Below are 20,735 nucleotides of genomic sequence, written 5' to 3'. Positions count from 1 at the left end.
AGGCTATGCCCCCTAGTTCTGCTTTCACCCGCCAGTAGAAACAACCTGCCCGCATCTATCCTATCTATTCCCTTCATAATCTTATATGTTTCTATAAGATCCCCCCTCATCCTTCTAAATTCCAACGAGTACAGTCCCAGTCTACTCAACCTCTCCTCGTAATCCAACCCCTTCAGCTCTGGGATTAACCTAGTGAATCTCCTCTGCACACCCTCCAGTGCCAATACGTCCTTTCTCAAGTAAGGAGACCAAAACTGAACCTTTCTCAAGTAAGGAGAGCCTCACTAACACCTTATACAATTGCAGCAGAACCTCCCTAGTCTTAAACTCCATCCCTTGAGCAATGAAGGACAAAATTCCATTTGCCTTCTTAATCACCTGTTGCAACTGTAAACCAACTTTTTGCGACTCATGCACTAGCACACCCAGGTCTCTGCACAGCAGCATGTTTTAATATTTTATTATTTAAATAATAATCCCTTTTGATGTTATTCCTACCAAAATGGACAACCTCACATTTGTCAACATTGTATTCCATTTGCCAGACCCTAGCCCATTCACTTAGCCTATCCAAATCCCTCTGCAGACTTCCAGTATCCTCTGCACTTTTTGCTTTACCACTCATCTTAGTGTCGTCTGCAAACTTGGACACATTGCCCTTGGTCCCCAACTCCAAATCATCTATGTAAATTGTGAACAATTGTGGACCCAACACTGATCCCTGAGGGAAACCACTAGCTACTGATTGCCAACCAGAGAAACACCCATTAATCCCCACTCTTTGCTTTCTATTAATTAACCAATCCTCTCTCCATGCTACTACTTTCCCCTTAATGCCATGCATCTTTATCTTATGCAGCAACCTTTTGTGTGGCACCTTGTCAAAGGCTTTCTGGAAATCCAGATATACCACATCCATTGGCTCCCCGTTATCTACCGCACTGGTAATGTCCTCTCAAAATTCCACTAAATTAGTTAGGCACGACCTGCCCTTTATGAACCGCAGCATGAAAAGAAAAAGAAAACAGAAAAACTACTTACCAGTCACCTACCAGGGATAGAAAGCACCTCCTCCCCACCCAGCTTTCAATTCCCACCTAGATTCAAATTCCCAAACTCATTCTTTGCTGTCTCACTCTGGCTGTGTCTTCACTGGCTCACTGGGAGTGATTTACAATTTGCTCTTTTTAAATTGGCCTGCGTTGACTCCCCTTCCCCACCTGCTTTTAGATCAAAGTAGATTTAAAATGACTGACACTTAACTGCCAACCAGTTATGTGAGTGGGTGGGGCAGCCCTTGTTAACCTACACTGCACAATACTAGCTTAATTTAAATTAATTTAAACTCCTGAAATTTAAAAGGAGCTGGCTTACTGATTTGATTTGATTCAATTCCCACCTAGATTCAAATTCCCAAACTCACTCTTTGCTGTCTCACTCTGGCTGTGTCTTCTCTGGCTCACTGGGAGAACTCATAATGAGGCTATCTCACACACATACACTAACACTTCCATTCCCCAGCCCCTCAGTTATTATAGGGTTAGAACTTAACACATGAGACAGAGAGTGTGTCAGGGACTGACTGTTTATCAAATGTTTCTCAGTACAGAACACTGCCTTTTTGTTGGCCCACACACATGGTTATTACTGATTAACAAACAGGGTGTAAGATGTTGCTATTGTCCGCCAGCCTCTATCTGACCAGATCCTCAGTGAGTGTCTCATCCTCTTCCAGGTCATTGGTGTCACATCCTGTCTGGGACTCTGGGTTCCTCGGGCAATTATGTTTGTCGATATGATGGCAGCAACGTAAGTGGCAGATCCCTCACCAATCGCAGTGACCCTCTGTCACACAGTCCAGACCCTAACCCTACCCCGAACCCTAACCCTAACCCTAACTCCTCACCCCTAACCCTAACCCTAACTCACCAATCACAGTGACGCTCTGTCACACAGTCCAGACCCTAACCCTACCCCGAACCCTAACCCTAACCCTAACCCTAACCCTAACCCTAACCCTAGCCCTAACCCTAACCCTAATCTGTCACACAGTCCAGACCCTAACCCTAACCCTAACCCTAACTCCTCACCCCTAACCCTAACCCTAACTCACCAATCGATGTGACGCTCTGTCACACAGTCCAGACCCTAACCCTAACCCGAACCCTAACCCTAACCCTAACCCTAACCCTAACCCTAACCCTAACCCTAACTCATCAATCGAAGTGACGCTCTGTCACACAGTCCAGACCCTAACCCTACCCCGAACCCTAACCCTAACTCCTCACCCCTAACCCTAACCCTAACTCACCAATCACAGTGACGCTCTGTCACACAGTCCAGACCCTAACCCTACCCCGAACCCTAACCCTAACTCCTCACCCCTAACCCTAACCCTAACTCACCAATCACAGTGACGCTCTGTCACACAGCCCAGACCATAACCCTAACCCAACCATAAGCCTAACTCTAAGCCTAACCCTATCCCTAACCCTAACCCAAACCCTAACACTAACCCTAACCTTAACCCTAACCTTAACCCTAACCCTAATCCTAACCCAATTGAGAGTACGCACCCTCATACACAAACCCAACCAGAATACACAGTCCAGACCCTCATACACAAACCCAACCCTAATACACAGTCCAGACCCTCATACACAAACCCAACCTGAATACACAGTCCAGACCTTCATACACAAACCCAACCCTAATGCACAGTCCGGACCCTCATTCACAAACCCAAGCCTAATACACAGTCCGGACCCTCATTCACAAACCCAGCCCTAATACATAGTCCGGACCCTCATACACAAACCCAACTGAATACACAGTCCAGACCCTCATACACAAACCCAATCCTAATACACAGTCCGGACCCTCATACACAAACCCAATCCTAATACCCTCAGGCACAAATTCAACCCTAATATACAGTGCGGACCCTTGTACACAGTCTGGAATCTCTCTCTCTCCATCACACACTCTCTCCATCACACACTCTCTCCATCACACACTCTCTCCATCACACACTCTCTCTATCACACACTCTCTCCATCACACACTCGCTCCATCACACACTCGCTCCATCGCACACTCTCTCCATCACACACTCTCTCCATCACACACTCTCTCTATCACACACTCTCTCTATCACACACTCTCTCTATCACACACTCTTTATCACACACTCTCCATCACACACTCTTTCTATCACACACTCTCTCTATCACACATTCTCTCTATCACACACTCTCTCTATCACACACTCTCCATCACACACTCTCCATCACACACTCTCTTTATCACACACTCTCTCTATCACACACTCTCCATCACACACTCTCTCTATCACACGCTCTCTCTATCACACACTCTCTCTATCACACACTCTCTCCATCACACACTCTCTCTATCACACACTCTCTCTATCACACACTCTCTCTATCACACACTCTCTCTATCACACACTCTCTCCATCACACACTCTCTCCATCACACACTCTCTCTATCACACACTCTCTCCATCACACACTCTCTCTATCACACACTCTCTCCATCACACACTCTCTCTATCACACACTCTCTCCATCACACACTCTCTCCATCACACACTCTCTCCATCACACACTCTCTCTGTCACACACTCTCTCTATCACACACTCTCTCTATCACACACTCTCTCCATCACACACTCTCTCCATCACACACTCTCTCCGTCACACACTCTCTCCATCACACACTCTCTCCATCACACACTCTCTCTATCACACACTCTCTCTATCACACACTCTCTCTATCACACACTCTCTCCATCACACACTCTCTCCATCACACACTCTCTCCGTCACACACTCTCTCCATCACACACTCTCTCCATCACACACTCTCTCTATCACACACTCTCTATTACCCTCTCTCTCTCTCCATACTATACACAATACACCCTAAAAACATGGGCTGAACTATCATACAGCCCTTCCCTATCCCTACCCTAATACCCGCCCCTGATCCTAGTACAAACCTTTAGTCTATGTCTAGACACTGAACTGTGGCAGTTGATCCTACAATATGGTCCTTGGGCCCCATAGTTAATAAAATAAATATTGCTGGATGCTGGGTTTGATATTGGTTTGCTCCATGTTTGATGTGTAATGTCTGAACCACCTTTCCCACGCTCGATTTCCCCCAGGTATTTTGCAGTTTGTTTTTATCTGCTGCTGCTGGTGATTGTGGAAGGTTACGAGGGACAGGAAGCCCTGTTGGAACACTTAGAGACGGTCACCATCGCGGTCAGTACGGGGCCGTGTTGCTGCTGCTGTCCTTGTCTCCCTCGCATGAGAATGACCAGGTGAGAGGTCACCAGCCACAACATTTCAAATGAGAGAAAAAGGAAAGAAAGGTTTGCATTTCGATAGCACCTTTCCCCACCTCAGGCTTTCTCAAAGTGGTTTCCAGCCGGTGAAGGCACAGAATCAACATTTTGTCTTGTTCATTTATGGGATGTGCGCGTCACTAGCCCAGCATTTACTGCCCATCACTAGTCGCCCTTCAGAATGAGGTGGTGAGCTGCCTTCTTGCACCGCTGCAGTCCTCGAGGTGTAGGTACACCCACTGTGCTGTTAGGGTGGGACCCCAGCGACAGTGAAGGAACAGTGATTAGGGTGCAATCTTACCAAAAAATGGCAATGCGTCAGGACAGGTGAGAACCGCGGGGCTGCTCGGCCGCACAGTGGTTAGCACTGTGGCTCCACACCTGCCGGGTCCCAGGTTCGATTCCCGGCTTGGGTCACTGCCTGCGCGGAGTCTGCACGTTCTCCCCGTGTCTGGGTGGGTTTCCTCCGGGTGCTCCGGTTTCCTCCCACAAGTCCCGAAAGACGTGCTTGTGAGGTGAATTGGACATTCTGAATTCTCCCTCTGTGTACCCGAACAGGCGCCGGAATGTGGCGACTAGGGGCTTTTCACAGTAACTTCATTGCAGTGTTAATGTAAGCCTACTTGTGACACTTGTGACATAAAGAGCAAGTCGACAGGATTTCTCCCGGGGGTTTGAGATTTTTTTCTCCACGTGAATCACGGTGTGCTCTGGGCAGACTCCTGCTGATTCGCTCACCCCGGGCAAACGCAATCACCGGGGGCTCCAGATAAACATCCCCCCCAGCACTTGTTCCAGTTCTACTGGAGGTGAGGGGACACCCAGAGGGAGGGAGGTGGCCCTGGCCAGATTTTTGGTTGGCAGAGGCAGGATGTCCTCTACCCGCTTCCTCAACGTGTCTGACGATCAAGGTGACCACCCCCCGCCTGGGTGGGTAAGGCGGTTTTAGTGAATGCCAGCTCGCTGCATGGACGGGCAGCTGTGCCGGATCAGATGTGCGATCTTGGTCACGTAGCCAGGGTAAGTCTGCCACCTGCAGTCTCTCACTGCACCCCCTCACCCACCCCTCGCACCTACAAGGTGATCTCTCCGCCAGCCACCTCGCGGGTCACCCACCTGTCACGCGGCTCTCTTCGCCCCCCCCCCCTCACGCCCACTCCCCATGGTTCCCCCCCCCCCATTCTCTACTCTGCTCCTCAAATCCTCACTCCCATTCCACTCCTCAACCATGTGAACTTGGCAGGACACCCACCCACACTCTGTACACCCGCAGGACAGGATCGAGCCCACCGACCCGAGGGGGCACAGACCCCCGGAGTCATGGGGGAGCTCCGCACCCTCACCTCCGACGAGGAAAGAGCCCTCGAGGAGGCCGGGGAGGAGCAGGGCCGCACCTGTGCAGATGGCGAGAGGGAGGACCCTCAGGACAAACGGCCATTCCTCATGTGAATAAACCTTCCCCGCGATGTACCAATGCTATCCCCCTCCCATGCAGGGCAACCAGGAGAGAGGCCCCGGACCATCCTCACCCCCCCTGCATATCACTGACCCCAGCAGTTCAGAGGGGAGACGGTTCCGACATAATCATCGAGGAAACGTCATCCCTGTCACTCACACCCTCCACCAGGGCAGATACCTCACACCTCGGCGGGATTAAGGAGTCGGCAGGTTTCGGGGTCCCTCACTGGTGGGAACCTCAAGGCTGACGATCCACAGCTGGTGGAAGGAGGGACAACCCAGGGATCCGGCACTCACAGGGATGTCGGAGCCCAAGGCTTCGCTGAGCCCCAGACCGATGATGTGCCCCTGGGTCCAGAGCTGATGGAACTGCAAAAGAGTTGTGAGAATCAGGAAGGGGTGACAGCTTCGCTGCTCGGACTGAGAGAGTCCCATCCCAGGGTGAGGAAGTGTAAGGCACTGGTTAAGATAGTTAAGATAGGTTACCAGTGCAATATAGCATTTTCAATAAACACTCTGATCACCAGCAGATCCTTCACCGTGCGATGTCACGGCGCCGTGCTCCGTGAACCCCGCGCACACCCGCGTCTTCATCCCTGTGCAGTGTGAGAATGGCGGTGTTGTCCCTCCCCCTCCCACACTGACGACCCAGTAAAGACGCCCGGCTGCTGGCAGGGGCCCCTGCCCCTGGCGTATTCTGCTTAGTGGGTGAAGCCCATGGGTCACCTGGTCCCAGTTCAAGTGGGCCCCTCGCTTGAAGAGCTTTTGTGTGTGATTCACTCAAGCCGTTTGTATATAAGTTCAGAACGGCGGTGACTTTAAGGGCCACGGCAATGGGTGCCCCCCCCCCCCATGGGTGCCCCCCCCCCCCCCCCAATTCCAGGTGATGCCAACTCTGACAGGACTTGGCAAAGGCGGTCCCCCATCCCCCGGGACCAGACGGTCCCTGAAGCTTCGACATCTGGAGATAGCCTGTCCAATGTCAGAAGCTCCTTTGCCGGACGTGTCTCCCACGAGGGCTCCACCATCTGCGGAACTGCTCCCGGTCCATGGCCAGGCTCAGCATCCCCCCCCCCTCTGCAGGGCCCGGGTCCTGGCCACGTGCAGCGGCACATCTCGGCAGCTACTCGATCGCTCTGATTAGATAAGTCAACTCGACAGGCTCCATAATTCTCCCGAATAATACACCAAATAAAAAACACCAGAGTGAGCAGTGAGGATTCCTCACAGAGCCCGCACCCTCAGCCCTCCGCCTCTCTGGGACCTCCACCCATGCCCTCCCCTCCTAGTCAGGGCCTCTTCACTAAACCTCACACCCTCCCCTCTCACACTGGAAAATCCCCGCAGTTATCCCTCTCAACTCCACCAGGGGGAGGCGCCTGGACACGAGAGTCTCAGCGGCGAATTTGCCCCGACATGTCCCCAACTCCAACCAAAACTTCAACCAGGGAAATTGAGCGGATGTATGGAACCCGGGTCTGCGTCCTGACGGGACACCTCAAAGACACCCCCTGTTAAGACCTTTAGTGGGGTGAGTAATGATAAGCTTCACCATGAAGCCTTGCTTTGGGGTTCACATCAGTGTATCCTGTGTGGTGTTCACTCTTGGATGAACATTGGCGTTCAATCAATGGCAGTGATGTTTAGCTCTTCAGATCTCATTGGCACAGTTGACTTGCCAATGAAGGGTGAGGTTGCAGATCACACAAATGACTGCCCCTTGTGGTAGACGAGTCACAGCTGATTAGAGTGAAGCCTGCCATTAGCATGACAAGCACAGACCAAGAGGGCACCCTCATTCTCCCATTTCACAGCCCAACACACTAATTCCTGACAGTCAAGCTTCCCAGGCAAGTGGAATTGATATTCCATCGGGCTTAACCCCTTTGTCCTCACAGTGCTGCCTGAGTGTGGGGGGTCTACCCACACTGCCGCCGAGCTTCCCAAAGAGAGAGGGTCTTCATTCCTCATGAGGCAGGGATGCAACCCACTCCTAAACACCCCCCCCCCCCACCATCCCCCCGCTCTGCCCTTACAGCCTGGCCTCTCATGGAACCCCACACAGGAACCTCACAGCCCCCCAGTGCTGACACTCAGTATTCACCTCCTCCCACCCAGCTTACAGCTCCCACTAAGGATGGGCTTCGAGCGCAAGCCCAGGGCACAGGAAGCGATGCCTGCATGCCATCCTGCAGACCCCTTAGAGCAAGGGGCACCCTAAAGTGAACGGAAGGTCAGGTCTGTTAGCGACCCCTTCCCCCAAGGTTGAGTGACTGACCCCAACCTTGGCCTCGAGGTGAATGTCCCCCCACATCCTCTCCGCTGCCCGCTGGAAGTTCATGGCTGTCGGATTGCTCAACTCAGCTCTCCTCGTTGGAGGCAAGGCCGCAGGGTTCACGTTTATGTTAACCGGTTATAAATGGCATTTGCGTGACGTCACCCCAGCCTCCGGTGAATATTCAGCGACGGCGAAGATTTTCTGATTCTCTCCGAATTTCAAGCCCATACCGCCTTTCTAATGGCAGAGGGAGAAGCTCAAACTCACCCCCGTATTCCAAGTCGGGGTCATTGACTTGGAGGGGAACCTCCAGGTGGAGGGTGTGGTAGTCTGTGTAGAGGTATTACGGTATCTGGTAATGCTGGAACACCATTGGTAGATATTGTATGTTTCCTAGTGGTCAAGCTGAACGGGAGCTCCGCCCTGCAAGACGGGGTATAAGAGCCCATGCCGCCCCAGCAGCCTTCATTCTGTACCTGAGCTGCTGGGGGCAACATCTAGCTTATTAAAGCCTTCAGTTGGACTACAACCTCGCTTTAGTGGTCATTGATCGTGCATCAGTGGGGTTGCACAGAATTCGCAGCTTCTGATAGCCACTGTGTTAATGTGGCCAATTCAATTCAGTTTCTGATCAGTGGTAACCCCCAGGATATTGATTGTGGGGATTCAGCGATGGTAATGTCATTGAATGTCAAGGAGCGATGGCTAGATCCTCTCTTGTTAGAGATCATCATTTCCTGGCACTTGTGTGGCGCAGATGTAACTTGCCACTTGTCAGCTCAATATTGCCCAGGTCTTGCTGCATTTGGACAGGGACTGCTTCAGTATCTGAGGAGTCACGAATGGTGCTGAACATTGTGCAGTCATCCGCAAACATCCCCACTTCTGACCTTATGATGGAGGAATGATCATTGATGAAGCAGCTGAAGATGGAGAAAAGCAAATTACTGCGGATGCTGGAATCTGAAACCAAAAAGAAAATGCTGGAAGATCTCAGCAGGTGCAGATGTTCGGGCCGAGGACACGACCCTGAGGAACTCCTGCGGTGATGTCCTGGAGCTGAGATGATTGACCTCCGACCACCACAACCATCTTTTTAAAAAATAAATTTAGAGTACACAATTCTTTTTTTTCCAATTAAGGGGCAATTTAGCGCGGCCAACCCACCTGCCCTGCACATCTTTGGGTTGTTGGGGTGAGACCCGCGCAGACACGGGGAGAATGTGCAAACTCCACACGGACAGTGACCCGGGGCCGGGACTGAACCTTGGGGCGTGAGGCAGGAGTGCTAACCACCGTGCCACTGTGCTGCCGAACCACCACCCTCTTCCTCTGTGCCGGGTATGACTCCAAACGGTGGAGAATTTTCCCCTGATTCCCATTGACTCCAGTTTAGCTCGGGCTCCGTGATGCCACACTCGGTCAAATGCTGCCTTGATGTCAAGAACATAGAACATACAGAGCAGAAGGAGGCCATTTGGCCCATCGAGTCTGCACCGACCCACTTAAGCCCTCACTTCCCCGTAACCCAATAACCCCTCCCAGCCTTTTTGGTCACAAAGGGCAATTTATCATGGCCAGTCCACCTAACCTGCACGTCTTTGGACTGTGGGAGGAAACCGGAGCACCCGGAGGAAACCCACGCACACACGGGGAAAACGTGCAGACTCCGCACAGACAGTGACCCAGCGGGGATTCGAACCTGGGACCCTGGTGCTGTGAAGCCACAGTGCCAGCCACATGTGCTACCATGCTGCCCACGCAGTCATTCTCACCTCACCTCTGGCATTCAGGTTTTTTGTCCGTGTTTGAACCAAGGCTGTAATGAGGTCAGGAGCTGAGTGACCCTGGCGGAACCCAAACTGTTGATGACTCCTTCCATCACTTTGCTGATGATGGAGAGGAGACTGACAGGGCGGTAATTGGCTGGGTTGGATTTGTCCTGTTTCTTGTGTACAGGACACACCTGAGCAATTTGCTACATTGCCAGGTAGATGCCAGTGTTGTAGTTATACAGGAACAGCTTGGTTAGGGGCACAGCAAGCTCTGGAGCACAAATCTTCAGTACTATTGCCGGAATATTATCAGGGCCCACAGCCTTTGCAGTATCCAGTGCCTTCAACCATTTCTTGATATCACGTGGGGTGAATCGTATTGGCTGCAGACTGATACCTGTGACGCTGGGGACCTCCAGAGGAGACTGAGATGCATCATCCCCTCGGCACTTCTGACTGAAGATTGTTGTGAATATTTGTCTTTTGCACAGGTGGGCGGAATCCTCCATCATTGAGGATGGGGATATTTGTGGAGCCTCCGCCTGCAAATCAGAAAATCGCAGAATTGTTGCTGTGCCGAAAGAGGCCATTCAGCCCATCGTTTGTGTACTGGAAAGGGGGCAGATGGGGAGAAGTGTGAGATGATGCATTTTGGTCGGAAGAACACGTAGAGACAACATAAACCAGGGAGTGCAACTCTAAAGGGGGTGCAGGGGGACCTGGGTGTACGTATGTACAAGTCATTGAAGGTGGCAGAACAGATTGAGAACGCGGTTAATAAAGCAAATAGCATTCTTGGATACGTTAACAGAGGCATACCCGGAAGCAAAAACCAATATTCATCTTTCCCTGTTTTATTGTTTGTTCCTTCTGGATACTATTAACTGCTCGCTCCACTTAACCTGCAACCTTCAATGATCTTTACATATTTACACCCAGGTCCATCTGCTCAATGCATCCCTTTAAGAATTTTGCCATTTCTTTTATATTTTCTCCCCATGTTCTTCCGGCAAGAATAGTAAGAAATCTTACTATTCAAGAATGAAATGAAATGAAATGAAAATCGCTTATTGTCACAAGTAGGCTTCAAATGAAGTTACTGTGAAAAGTCCCTAGTCGCCACATTCCGACGCCTGTTCGGGGAGGCTGGTACGGGAATTGAACCGTGCTGCTGGCCTGCCTTGGTCTGCTTTCAAAGCCAGCGATTTAGCCCTGTGCCAATGCATCAATATTTCTCCGCATTGAACCTCATCTGCCACCTATCTGTCCACTCCACCAACTTGCCTGTGATCTCCTGAAGCTCTGCCCTGTCCTCTTCATAGTTTACAGTGCTTCAAAGTTTCGGATCAACCGCAAACTTTGAAATCGTTCCTTGCGCACCGAGATCGAGATCAGGAGAAAGCAAGCGACCCAACACTGACCCCTGGGGAACACCGCCACAAACCTGCCCAAAAAATATCCGTTGCCCCCTGTTTCCTGCCACTCAGTCAGTTCCGTATCCGCGCCGCTGCTGTCCCTTTATTTCCATGACCCACAAGGCGGAACTAAAACTCAGGTCAGCTGCAGGATTGGGGAGGCAGTGGTGGGGTGGGAATGTCGCTGGTATCAGAAATCCAGCCCCACGCTCCGGGGACAGGGGTTCAAACCCCACCACGGCGGAGTTTAAATTGTTCAAGCTGGAATGTCGAGCAGGTCTCAGTACTGGCGACCTTGAGGACGATCAGAAAACCTCCTGGTTGGCTCGTGGCCTTTGGGGAGGAAGCCGGGCGCCTGGCCCAACATGTGTGGTTGACTCTGAAACGGCCAAGCAGACCGTTCACCCAGCTCAAGGGAAATTAGGGATGAATAACAAATACTGCACCAGCCAATCCGCGAAGGAAGGAGATTGGGGAGCAGGATTGAGGGCGAATGGTCTCCCACTTTGGTAATGTGCGCTATCGATGCAACTTCGTTCCTTTGCAAAAATATATCATTTTGCAATCATGATTAGGTTTTACACGGCTTTAAGGGATAATAATGTTGACATGATTATAAAAACATAGTGAGCAAAGCAGAAAATGCATGGGATTAAAATCCCTGTGCATTCTCTCTGCAGTACCGCCATGTCTCTGCTGGTGGCACTGCTGAACAGTCATTGAGCATGGAGCAGCAGCACCACTCGGTGGACACCAGCTGTACTGCAGCTCCAAAGCTGACTAAAATAGAATCAGAGAATCATAGAATTTACAGTGCAGAAGGAGGCCATTCGGCCCATCGAGTCTGCACCGGCTCTTGGAAAGAGCGCCCTACCCAAGGTCCACACGTCCACCCTATCCCCAGAACCCAGTAACCCCACCCAACACTAAGGGCAATTTTGGACACTAAGGGCAATTTAGCATGGCCAATCCACCTAACCTGCACATCTTTGGACTGTGGGAGGAAACCGGAGCACCCGGAGGAAACCCACGCACACACGGGGAGGATGTGCAGACTCCGCACAGACAGTGACCCAAGCCGGAATCGAACCTGGGACCCTGGAGCTGTGAAGCAATTGTGCTATCCACAATGCCACCGTGCTGCCCCAATAGCTGTGTCACATGGCCTGCTTGCAATGATAAATCAGTACTTGCTCTCCGACCCCACCATCTTATCAGCATGAATTCAGCCAAAACTCTGCCATCATTGCTTGAACTCACTCCCAGTCCTGTTCCCCACCTCCCCTGTGCTCGCTGAATTACATCAGCTCCCAGTCCAGCAACATCACAGTATTAAAATTCTCATCCTTGTTTTCAGCTACCCTTCAACGCATTGCCCATCTCTATTGCTGTAACCTCCTCGGGCAGCACGGGGTCGCAGTGGTTAGCACAGCTGCCTCACAACGCCGAGGTCCCGGGTTCGATCCCGGCCCTGGGTCACTGTCCGTGTGGAGTTTGCACATTCTCCCCGTGTCTGCGTGGGTCTCACCCCCACAACCCAAAAGATGTGCCCCTTAATTGGAAAAAATGAACGGGGACTCTAAACTTATTTCTAAAAAACCTCTGTAACCTCCTGCAACCCCACAAATGGAGAAAGACGGCAGAAAACTCAGATGTACTTGGGGATCCTCATGCGTCAATCACAAAACACTAGTATGCAAGTTCAGCAGGTGATTGGGAAGGGAAATGGAATGATGGCCTTTATTTCAAAGAGATTGGAGTATAAAAGTAGGGAAGTCCTGTTAAAACTATACAAGGCACTAGTTAGACCACACCTGGAATACTGTGACCAGTTCTGATCCCTTATCTAAGGAAAGACATACTGGAGTTGGAGGCTGCCCAGAGAAGGCTCACTGGGTTGATCCCAGGGAGGGAGGGGTTTTCTTATGAGGAGGGGTTGAGTAGGTCGGGCCTGTCCTCATTGGGAGTTTAGAAGAATGAGAGGCAGCCTTGTTGAGACATATCGGATTCTCAGGGGGTTTGACAGGGTCGATGCTGAGAGGATGTTTCCTCTTGTAGGAGAGTCTAGGACCAGGGGGCACAATCACAGAGTAAGGGGCTCGCCCATTTAAGAAGAGGTAAAAAGGAATTTCTTCTCTCTGAGGCTTAAGGGGCTGAATGACCATCCTCCTGCTTCTATTTTCTATGTATGTTTCTAGTGAACCTGTGGAACCTTTACCGCAGAGAGCTGCAGCGGCTGGGTCCTTAAGTATGCTCAAGGTTAGGGAGAGGGTGGGGTGTGCCAGCTGAGGCGTTTGAGGGGGTGGTGTATGAGTATGGAGAGAAAGTCACCGTCTCTTGGCTCACCAGCTAAGGCGGCAGGAGGCTGCCAGGGGGACCACTCAGGGATTCGGAGGGTGGCCTGGTTTCTGCCTGGACAAGGTGACTGGAGCATTTCAAACCTTTTCTGAAAGGCTTTATAGGTCGGAGCCACCCGAGGACGAGTTGGGAATGTCAGAGTTTTTAGGGGTTCTGGAGTTTCCCAAGGTGGGGAAACAATTGCGGGAAGGGCTGGAGGCAGCACCGGGTTTGGAGGAGGTTCAAACAGCGTTGGGACAAATGCAGACAGGGAAGGCACCGAGACCGGATGGTTTCCCGGTGGAATTCTACAAGAGGTTAGCGGATCTGCTGCTTCTATTATTGATGGGACTGTTTAATGATTCTCTGGCTCGGGATTCTCCCCCCAGGACGCTTGGGCAGGCATCCATCTCTCTTCCCTTGAAAAAGGATAAGGATCCCACAGAGTGCGGGTCGTGTCGCTACCTGTCCACCTGGCCGGGACTAGGCTTTGGTACCTGGGGCTCCGGAGACTCCAGGATTAGGAGCGGCTCCGTAAATTTAATTATATCAGCCTGTTGAATAGGGTCAAGGCTGACCTGCAAAGGTGAGGCAGCCTCCCATTGTCCCGGTGGGACAGCCTCCCATTGTCCCGGTGGGACCGCCTCCCATTGTCCCGGTGAGGCAGCCTCCCATTGTCCCGGTGGGACCGCCTCCCATTGTCCCGGTGGGACAGCCTCCCATTGTCCCGGTGGGACCGCCTCCCATTGTCCCGGTGGGACAGCCTCTCATTGTCCCGGTGGGACAGCCTCCCATTGTCCCGGTGGGACAGTCTCCCATTATCCCGGTGGGACCGCCTCCCGTTATCCCGGTGGGACAGCCTCCCATTGTCCCAGTGGGACGGCCTCCCATTGTCCCGGTGGGACAGCCTCCCATTATCCCGGTGGGACCGCCTCCCGTTATCCCGGTGGGACAGCCTCCCATTGTCCCGGTGGGACAGCCTCCCATTGTCCCGGTGGGACCGCCTCCCATTGTCCCGGTGGGACAGCCTCCCATTGTCCAGGTGGGACAGCCTCCTATTGTCCCGGTGGGACAGCCTCCCATTGTCCTGTTGGGACAGCCTCCCATTATCCCGGTGGGACCGCCTCCCATTGTCCCGGTGGGACCGCCTCCCATTGTCCCGGTGGGACAGCCTCCCATTGTCCCGGTGGGACAGTCTCCCATTGTCCCGGTGGGACCGCCTCCCGTTATCCCGGTGGGACAGCCTCCCTTTGTCCCGGTGGGACAGCCTCCCTTTGTCCCGGTGGGACAGCGTCCCATTGTCCCGGTGAGGCAGCCTCCCATTGTCCCGGTGGGACAGCCTCCCATTGTCCCGGTGGGACAGCCTCCTATTGTCCCGGTGGGACAGCGTCCCATTGTCCCGGTGAGGCAGCCTCCCATTGTCCCGGTGGGACCGCCTCCCATTGTCCCGGTGGGACAGCCTCCTATTGTCCCGGTGGGACAGCGTCCCATTGTCCCGGTGAGGCAGCCTCCCATTGTCCCGGTGGGACAGCCTCCCATTGTCCCGGTGGGACAGCCTCCTATTGTCCCGGTGGGACAGCGTCCCATTGTCCCGGTGGGACAGCCTCCCATTGTCCCGGTGGGACAGCCTCCCATTGTCCCGGTGGGACAGCCTCCCATTGTCCCGGTGGGACAGCCTCCCATTGTCCCGGTGGGACAGCCTCCCATTGTCCCGGTGGGACAGCCTCCCACTGTCCCGGTGGGACAGTCTCCCATTGTCCCGGTGGGACAGTCTCCCATTGTCCCGGTGGGACAGCCTCCCATTGTCCCGGTGGGACAGCCTCCCTTTGTCCAGGTGGGACAGCCTCCCATTGTCCTGTTGGGACAGCGTCCCATTGTCCCGGTGGGACAGCCTCCCATTGTCCCGGTGGGACCGCCTCCCATTGTCCCGGTGGGACCGCCTCCCATTGTCCCGGTGGGACAGCCTCCCATTGTCCCGGTGGGACAGCCTCCGTTGGCCTTGGTGGTCCGGGTTCAGTCGATCACGATGAACAGCTTGCTGAGATTCTGCTCCGGTCATTTTCCCAGTGGGTTGGGCGGCTTAAATCAGGTTTCAGGTGAGTGGGGAACACTCCAAGGATTCGGAGAGGTGTCCTGCAGGGGGATAGAGAGTCGGGGGGGTCTTGCGTTGCCAAATTTGATATTTTGTCACTGGGATGCGGAGGTGGTGTCAAGATATTCAAACACACACATCATGATAGACACACCAACAGACAAATCAGAACACACACCACCACAACCAATCACAGAAAGATATAAAAGCACAAACACGACACCTGGTGGTCAGTATTAGCTGGAGACACGGACAAGGACAGACCTGCTACACGACACACTCAGGGAGACAGCTCGTGCAGAGTATCCAGAACGAACTGTATACAAGAGTTAAAATAAAATAGAGTTGTACCACATACAACTGTGTTGGCTCATCTGTGCACCAGAGCATCCAACACCACAGGTGGTGTTGGGGTGCTGTGGGTCTCGGGGTCTACCTGGCTGCAGATGGAGTCTGGGTCGTGTAGAGGGTCCAGTTTGGCGACGCTGGCTACGGCGTCTCTGCCATTTGCTCTGGCAAAGTACTCATCAAACCCGGTTGTTGTCTCCACTTTAAAGGTATGGGAGAATCTCCGTCAGTATTTCCAGCTGAGGGCAGCGGGTGGCGCAGTGGTTAACACTGGGACTGCGGTGCTGAGGATCTGGGTTCGAATCCTGGTCCTGGATCATTGTCCGTGTGGAGTTTGCACATTCTCCCTGTGTCGGCGGGGGTTTCAACCCCACAACCCAAAGATGTGCAGGATCTGTGTGGATTGGCCATGCTAAACTGCCCCTTAATTGGAAAAAAAATAATTGGGTACTCTAAATTTTTTTTTAAAGTATTTGAAGGTGGAGTCACTGTCAAGGCGGGTCCATGTTTGTGTTAACCTCTTGCTCGAGCCGGCGAGGTTGGATGCTGCATTTGGGAAGGGGAAGGGGCAGGAGAGGGTGAGTAATTATTCCGGGAGGGGCCGTCTGCCAGCCTGGAGGAATTGGAAGAGAAATTCGCGGGGGGGGGGGGGGCGGGGGGCCGAATTCTTCAGGTACCTCCAGGTACAGAATTTTGTTTCCGACATTCCCAGTGACGGCACCACCATCCTTGCTGGAGGGGATCCTTCCTGTTCGGGGTCGGAAGGTGGAAGTACGTCCTGCATATATGGACGGATTTTGAGGGGGGGTTTGATCTCGACTGAAGGGGTGAAGGCCCTTTGGGAGGCGGAGATGGGGATCTCTAACAGAGGAGGAGGTGTGGCGTGAGGCCATTCACTGGGTGAACGTCACATCATCGAGCGCGAAGCTGAGCCTGATCCAGCTCAAGGTGGCGTTTAGGGTGCACCTCAGCAAGGCCAGAGCGAGTTGTTTCTTTGCGATGGTTGAGGGTAGGTGTGAGCCCGGCTCGAGGGGGTTTGCATGGCACGCAAACATCTTCTAGTCCTGCACCAAACATGTGGGACTTTGGGCCTCCTTTCTCAGGAGCTTGTTGGCGATCCTGATCATTGAGCCAGAGCCGTGTCCTTTAGCGGTTATATTTGGGGTGCCGGACTTGCCAGAGCTGCGGACGGGTGTGGCGAGAGCTCTTGAACTGGAGGCTGGTGACGCCACCTCGTGCCTTGGAGTGGCTAGGTGTCTAAATGGAGTATTAGCACCTCAAGAAGGTCAAGTAGACCGTGAGGGGTCAGTTGAAGGGTTCTTGCGGAGATGGCAACTGTTTATATTTAATTTCAAGGAATTGGCCATTGTTAGCTGCTGGGGGGAGGGGGACAAATGTTTCAGGAAGGGGTTTGCAAGAATTAGCTTTTTTTTTTAGCTTACTGCTGTTTGTATTTTTGACACTTAATAAAAATATTATTTAAAAAAGCATGTTCGAGGCTGAGATAGATTTTTAATCAGTGAGGAAATCGAGGATTCTGGAGTTAAGGCGGGAGAGTGAAGATGAGGATTGTTACAGCAAGTCAGCCAGGATCAGGCTCGATAGGCTGAATGGCCTGCTCCTCCAATTCTGACCACTTGCCCATCCCCGATTTCCTTCACTCCATCAATGGCGGCCCTGTCTTCGACTGCCCGGGTCCTAAGCTCCGGAATTCCCTCCCTAAAATCTCCACTTCTCTCCTCGCCCTGTGAGACGCTCCTTAAAGCAAACCTCTTCAAACAAGGTTTAGGACACATGTAGCTGAGTGTGAGATATTTGTGTGGCGATGTTTCTGTGGAGCACCTGGGGCATGTTTTGCAACGTCAAAGGCGCTACATGAATGCAGACTGTAGAAAATGATCGTCTTTCGGCGGATGTGTGTGAAAGCTGTGAACCACCGGCAGTCGTCAGGGAATCTATTGGTTTAATTCTTTCTGCTCAGACGGAAGTTCAAGATTTTCGTGTTGGGATCATTCCAAGTCGCATTTCTCCGACCTGTCATTTATTTCCTGGGAATCGTTTTATGGACAAACGGACTCTACGACCCGGACGATGTGAGTGAAATATTATTAATTCTGACTTTTGGATGGGAAGTCAAAGGCGTTGTCTGCTGTCTGGATGGACATTAAATATCCCGCGGACAGCACTGTGTAAAAGAGCAAGGCAGTTCTCTCTCACCTCCTGACCAAAGCTATAAATCGCAACTCTTATGTTGCCCCAGTTTATAAAACGATCTCATTTTACTGGCTCCAATATCAGTTGATCCCGTCTCCCCTGCTCGAATTATTGGTCAACCTCAAATAGTCTCCCCACAAATGCAAGTCTTATATCTGGGAGCTAGAGCATGGACAGGTGGTACAGACCGCGTTGGGACGGACCGCGTTGGGACGGACCGCGTTGGGACGGACCGCGTTGGGCCGGACCGCGTTGGGACGGACCGCGTTGGGACGGACCGCGTTGGGACGGACCGCATTGGGACGGACCGCGTTGGGACGGACCGCGTTGGGACGGACCGCGATGGGACGGACCGCGTTGGGACGGACCGCGTTGGGACAGACCGCGATGGGACGGACCGCGTTGGGACGGACCGCGTTGGGACGGACCGCGATGGGACAGACCGCGATGGGACGGACCGCGATGGGACGGACCGCGATGGGACGGACCGCGTTGGGACGGACCGCGATGGGACGGACCGCGTTGGGACGGACCGCGATGGGCGGACCGCGATGGGACGGACCGCGTTGGGACGGACCGCGATGGGACGGACCGCGTTGGGACGGACCGCGATGGGACGGACCGCGTTGGGACGGACCGCGTTGGGACGGACCGCGTTGGGACGGACCGCGATGGGACGGACCGCGATGGGACGGACCGCGTTGGGACGGACCGCGATGGGCGGACCGCGATGGGACGGACCGCGATGGGACGGACCGCGTTGGGACGGACCGCGATGGGACGGACCGCGATGGGACGGACCGCGTTGGGACGGACCGCGTTGGGACGGACCGCGATGGGACGGACCGCGTTGGGACGGACCGCGTTGGGACGGACCGCGATGGGACGGACCGCGATGGGACGGACCGCGTTGGGACGGACCGCGATGGGACGGACCGCGTTGGGACGGACCGCGTTGGGACGGACCGCGATGGGACGGACCGCGTTGGGACGGACCGCGTTGGGACGGACCGCGTTGGGACGGACCGCGATGGGACGGACCGCGATGGGACGGACCGCGATGGGACGGACCGCGTTGGGACGGACCGCGTTGGGAAGGACCGCGTTGGGACGGACCGCGTTGGGACGGACCGCGATGGGACGGACCGCGATGGGACGGACCGCGATGGGACGGACCGCGATGGGACGGACCGCGTTGGGAAGGACCGCGTTGGGACGGACCGCGTTGGGACGGACCGCGTTGGGACGGACCGCGATGGGAAGGACCGCGATGGGACGGACCGCGATGGGACGGACCGCGATGGGACGGACTGCGATGGGACGGACCGCGATGGGAAGGACCGCGATGGGACGGACCGCGTTGGGACGGACCGCGATGGGACGGACCGCGTTGGGAAGGACCGCGTTGGGACGGACCGCGATGGGACGGACCGCGTTGGGAAGGACCGCGTTGGGACGGACCGCGTTGGGACGGACCGCGTTGGGACGGACCGCGATGGGACGGACCGCGTTGGGAAGGACCGCGTTGGGACGGACCGCGTTGGGACGGACCGCGTTGGGACGGACCGCGATGGGACGGACCGCGTTGGGACGGACCGCGATGGGACGGACCGCGATGGGACGGACCGCGATGGGACGGACCGCGATGGGACGGACCGCGATGGGACGGACCGCGATGGGACGGACCGCGTTGGGACGGACCGCGTTGGGACGGACCGCGTTGGGACGGACCGCGTTGGGACGGACCGCGTTGGGACGGACCGCGATGGGACGGACCGCGTTGGGACGGACCGCGATGGGACGGACCGCGATGGGACGGACCGCGATGGGACGGACCGCGATGGGACGGACCGCGTTGGGACGGACCGCGATGGGACGGACCGCGTTGGGACGGACCGCGTTGGGACGGACCGCGATGGGACGGACCGCGATGGGACGGACCGCGTTGGGACGGACCGCGTTGGGACGGACCGCGTTGGGACGGACCGCGTTGGGACGGACCGCGTTGGGACGGACCGCGATGGGCGGACCGCGTTGGGACGGACCGCGATGGGACGGACCGCGTTGGGACGGACCGCGATGGGACGGACCGCGTTGGGACGGACCGCGTTGGGACGGACCGCGATGGGACGGACCGCGTTGGGACGGACCGCGATGGGACGGACCGCGATGGGACGGACCGCGTTGGGACGGACCGCGTTGGGACGGACCGCGATGGGACGGACCGCGATGGGACGGACCGCGATGGGACGGACCGCGTTGGGACGGACCGCGTTGGGACGGACCGCGTTGGGACGGACCGCATTGGGACGGACCGCGATGGGACGGACCGCGTTGGGACGGACCGCGATGGGACGGACCGCGTTGGGACGGACCGCGATGGGACGGACCGCGATGGGACGGACCGCGATGGGACGGACCGCGTTGGGACGGACCGCGATGG

The 20,735-nt window shown here is 54.5% G+C and overlaps 2 protein-coding genes across 2 annotated transcripts in view; one reads left to right on the top strand and one right to left on the bottom strand.

Moving 5' to 3' along the window:
- dynlt2b (dynein light chain Tctex-type 2B) overlaps positions 1-20,735 on the bottom strand; it is an 832,392-nt gene that overhangs the window by 560,195 nt on the left and 251,462 nt on the right. The gene's annotated exons all lie outside the window — the stretch shown is intronic.
- LOC140389524 (organic solute transporter subunit alpha-like) overlaps positions 1-20,735 on the top strand; it is a 69,421-nt gene that overhangs the window by 21,796 nt on the left and 26,890 nt on the right. Inside the window, exons 4-6 of the mRNA XM_072473704.1 lie at positions 1,736-1,809; positions 4,193-4,351; positions 18,060-18,171. Of these exons, the coding sequence (XP_072329805.1) occupies positions 1,736-1,809; positions 4,193-4,351; positions 18,060-18,171 (345 nt within the window). The remainder of the gene's footprint in view (positions 1-1,735; positions 1,810-4,192; positions 4,352-18,059; positions 18,172-20,735) is intronic.

Source organism: Scyliorhinus torazame, chromosome 14 (genome assembly GCF_047496885.1).
Source record: "Scyliorhinus torazame isolate Kashiwa2021f chromosome 14, sScyTor2.1, whole genome shotgun sequence".
NCBI lineage: Eukaryota > Metazoa > Chordata > Chondrichthyes > Carcharhiniformes > Scyliorhinidae > Scyliorhinus > Scyliorhinus torazame.
The sequence above is the reverse complement of the archived record's forward strand: the minus strand, read 5'-3'. Positions and strand labels throughout refer to the sequence as shown.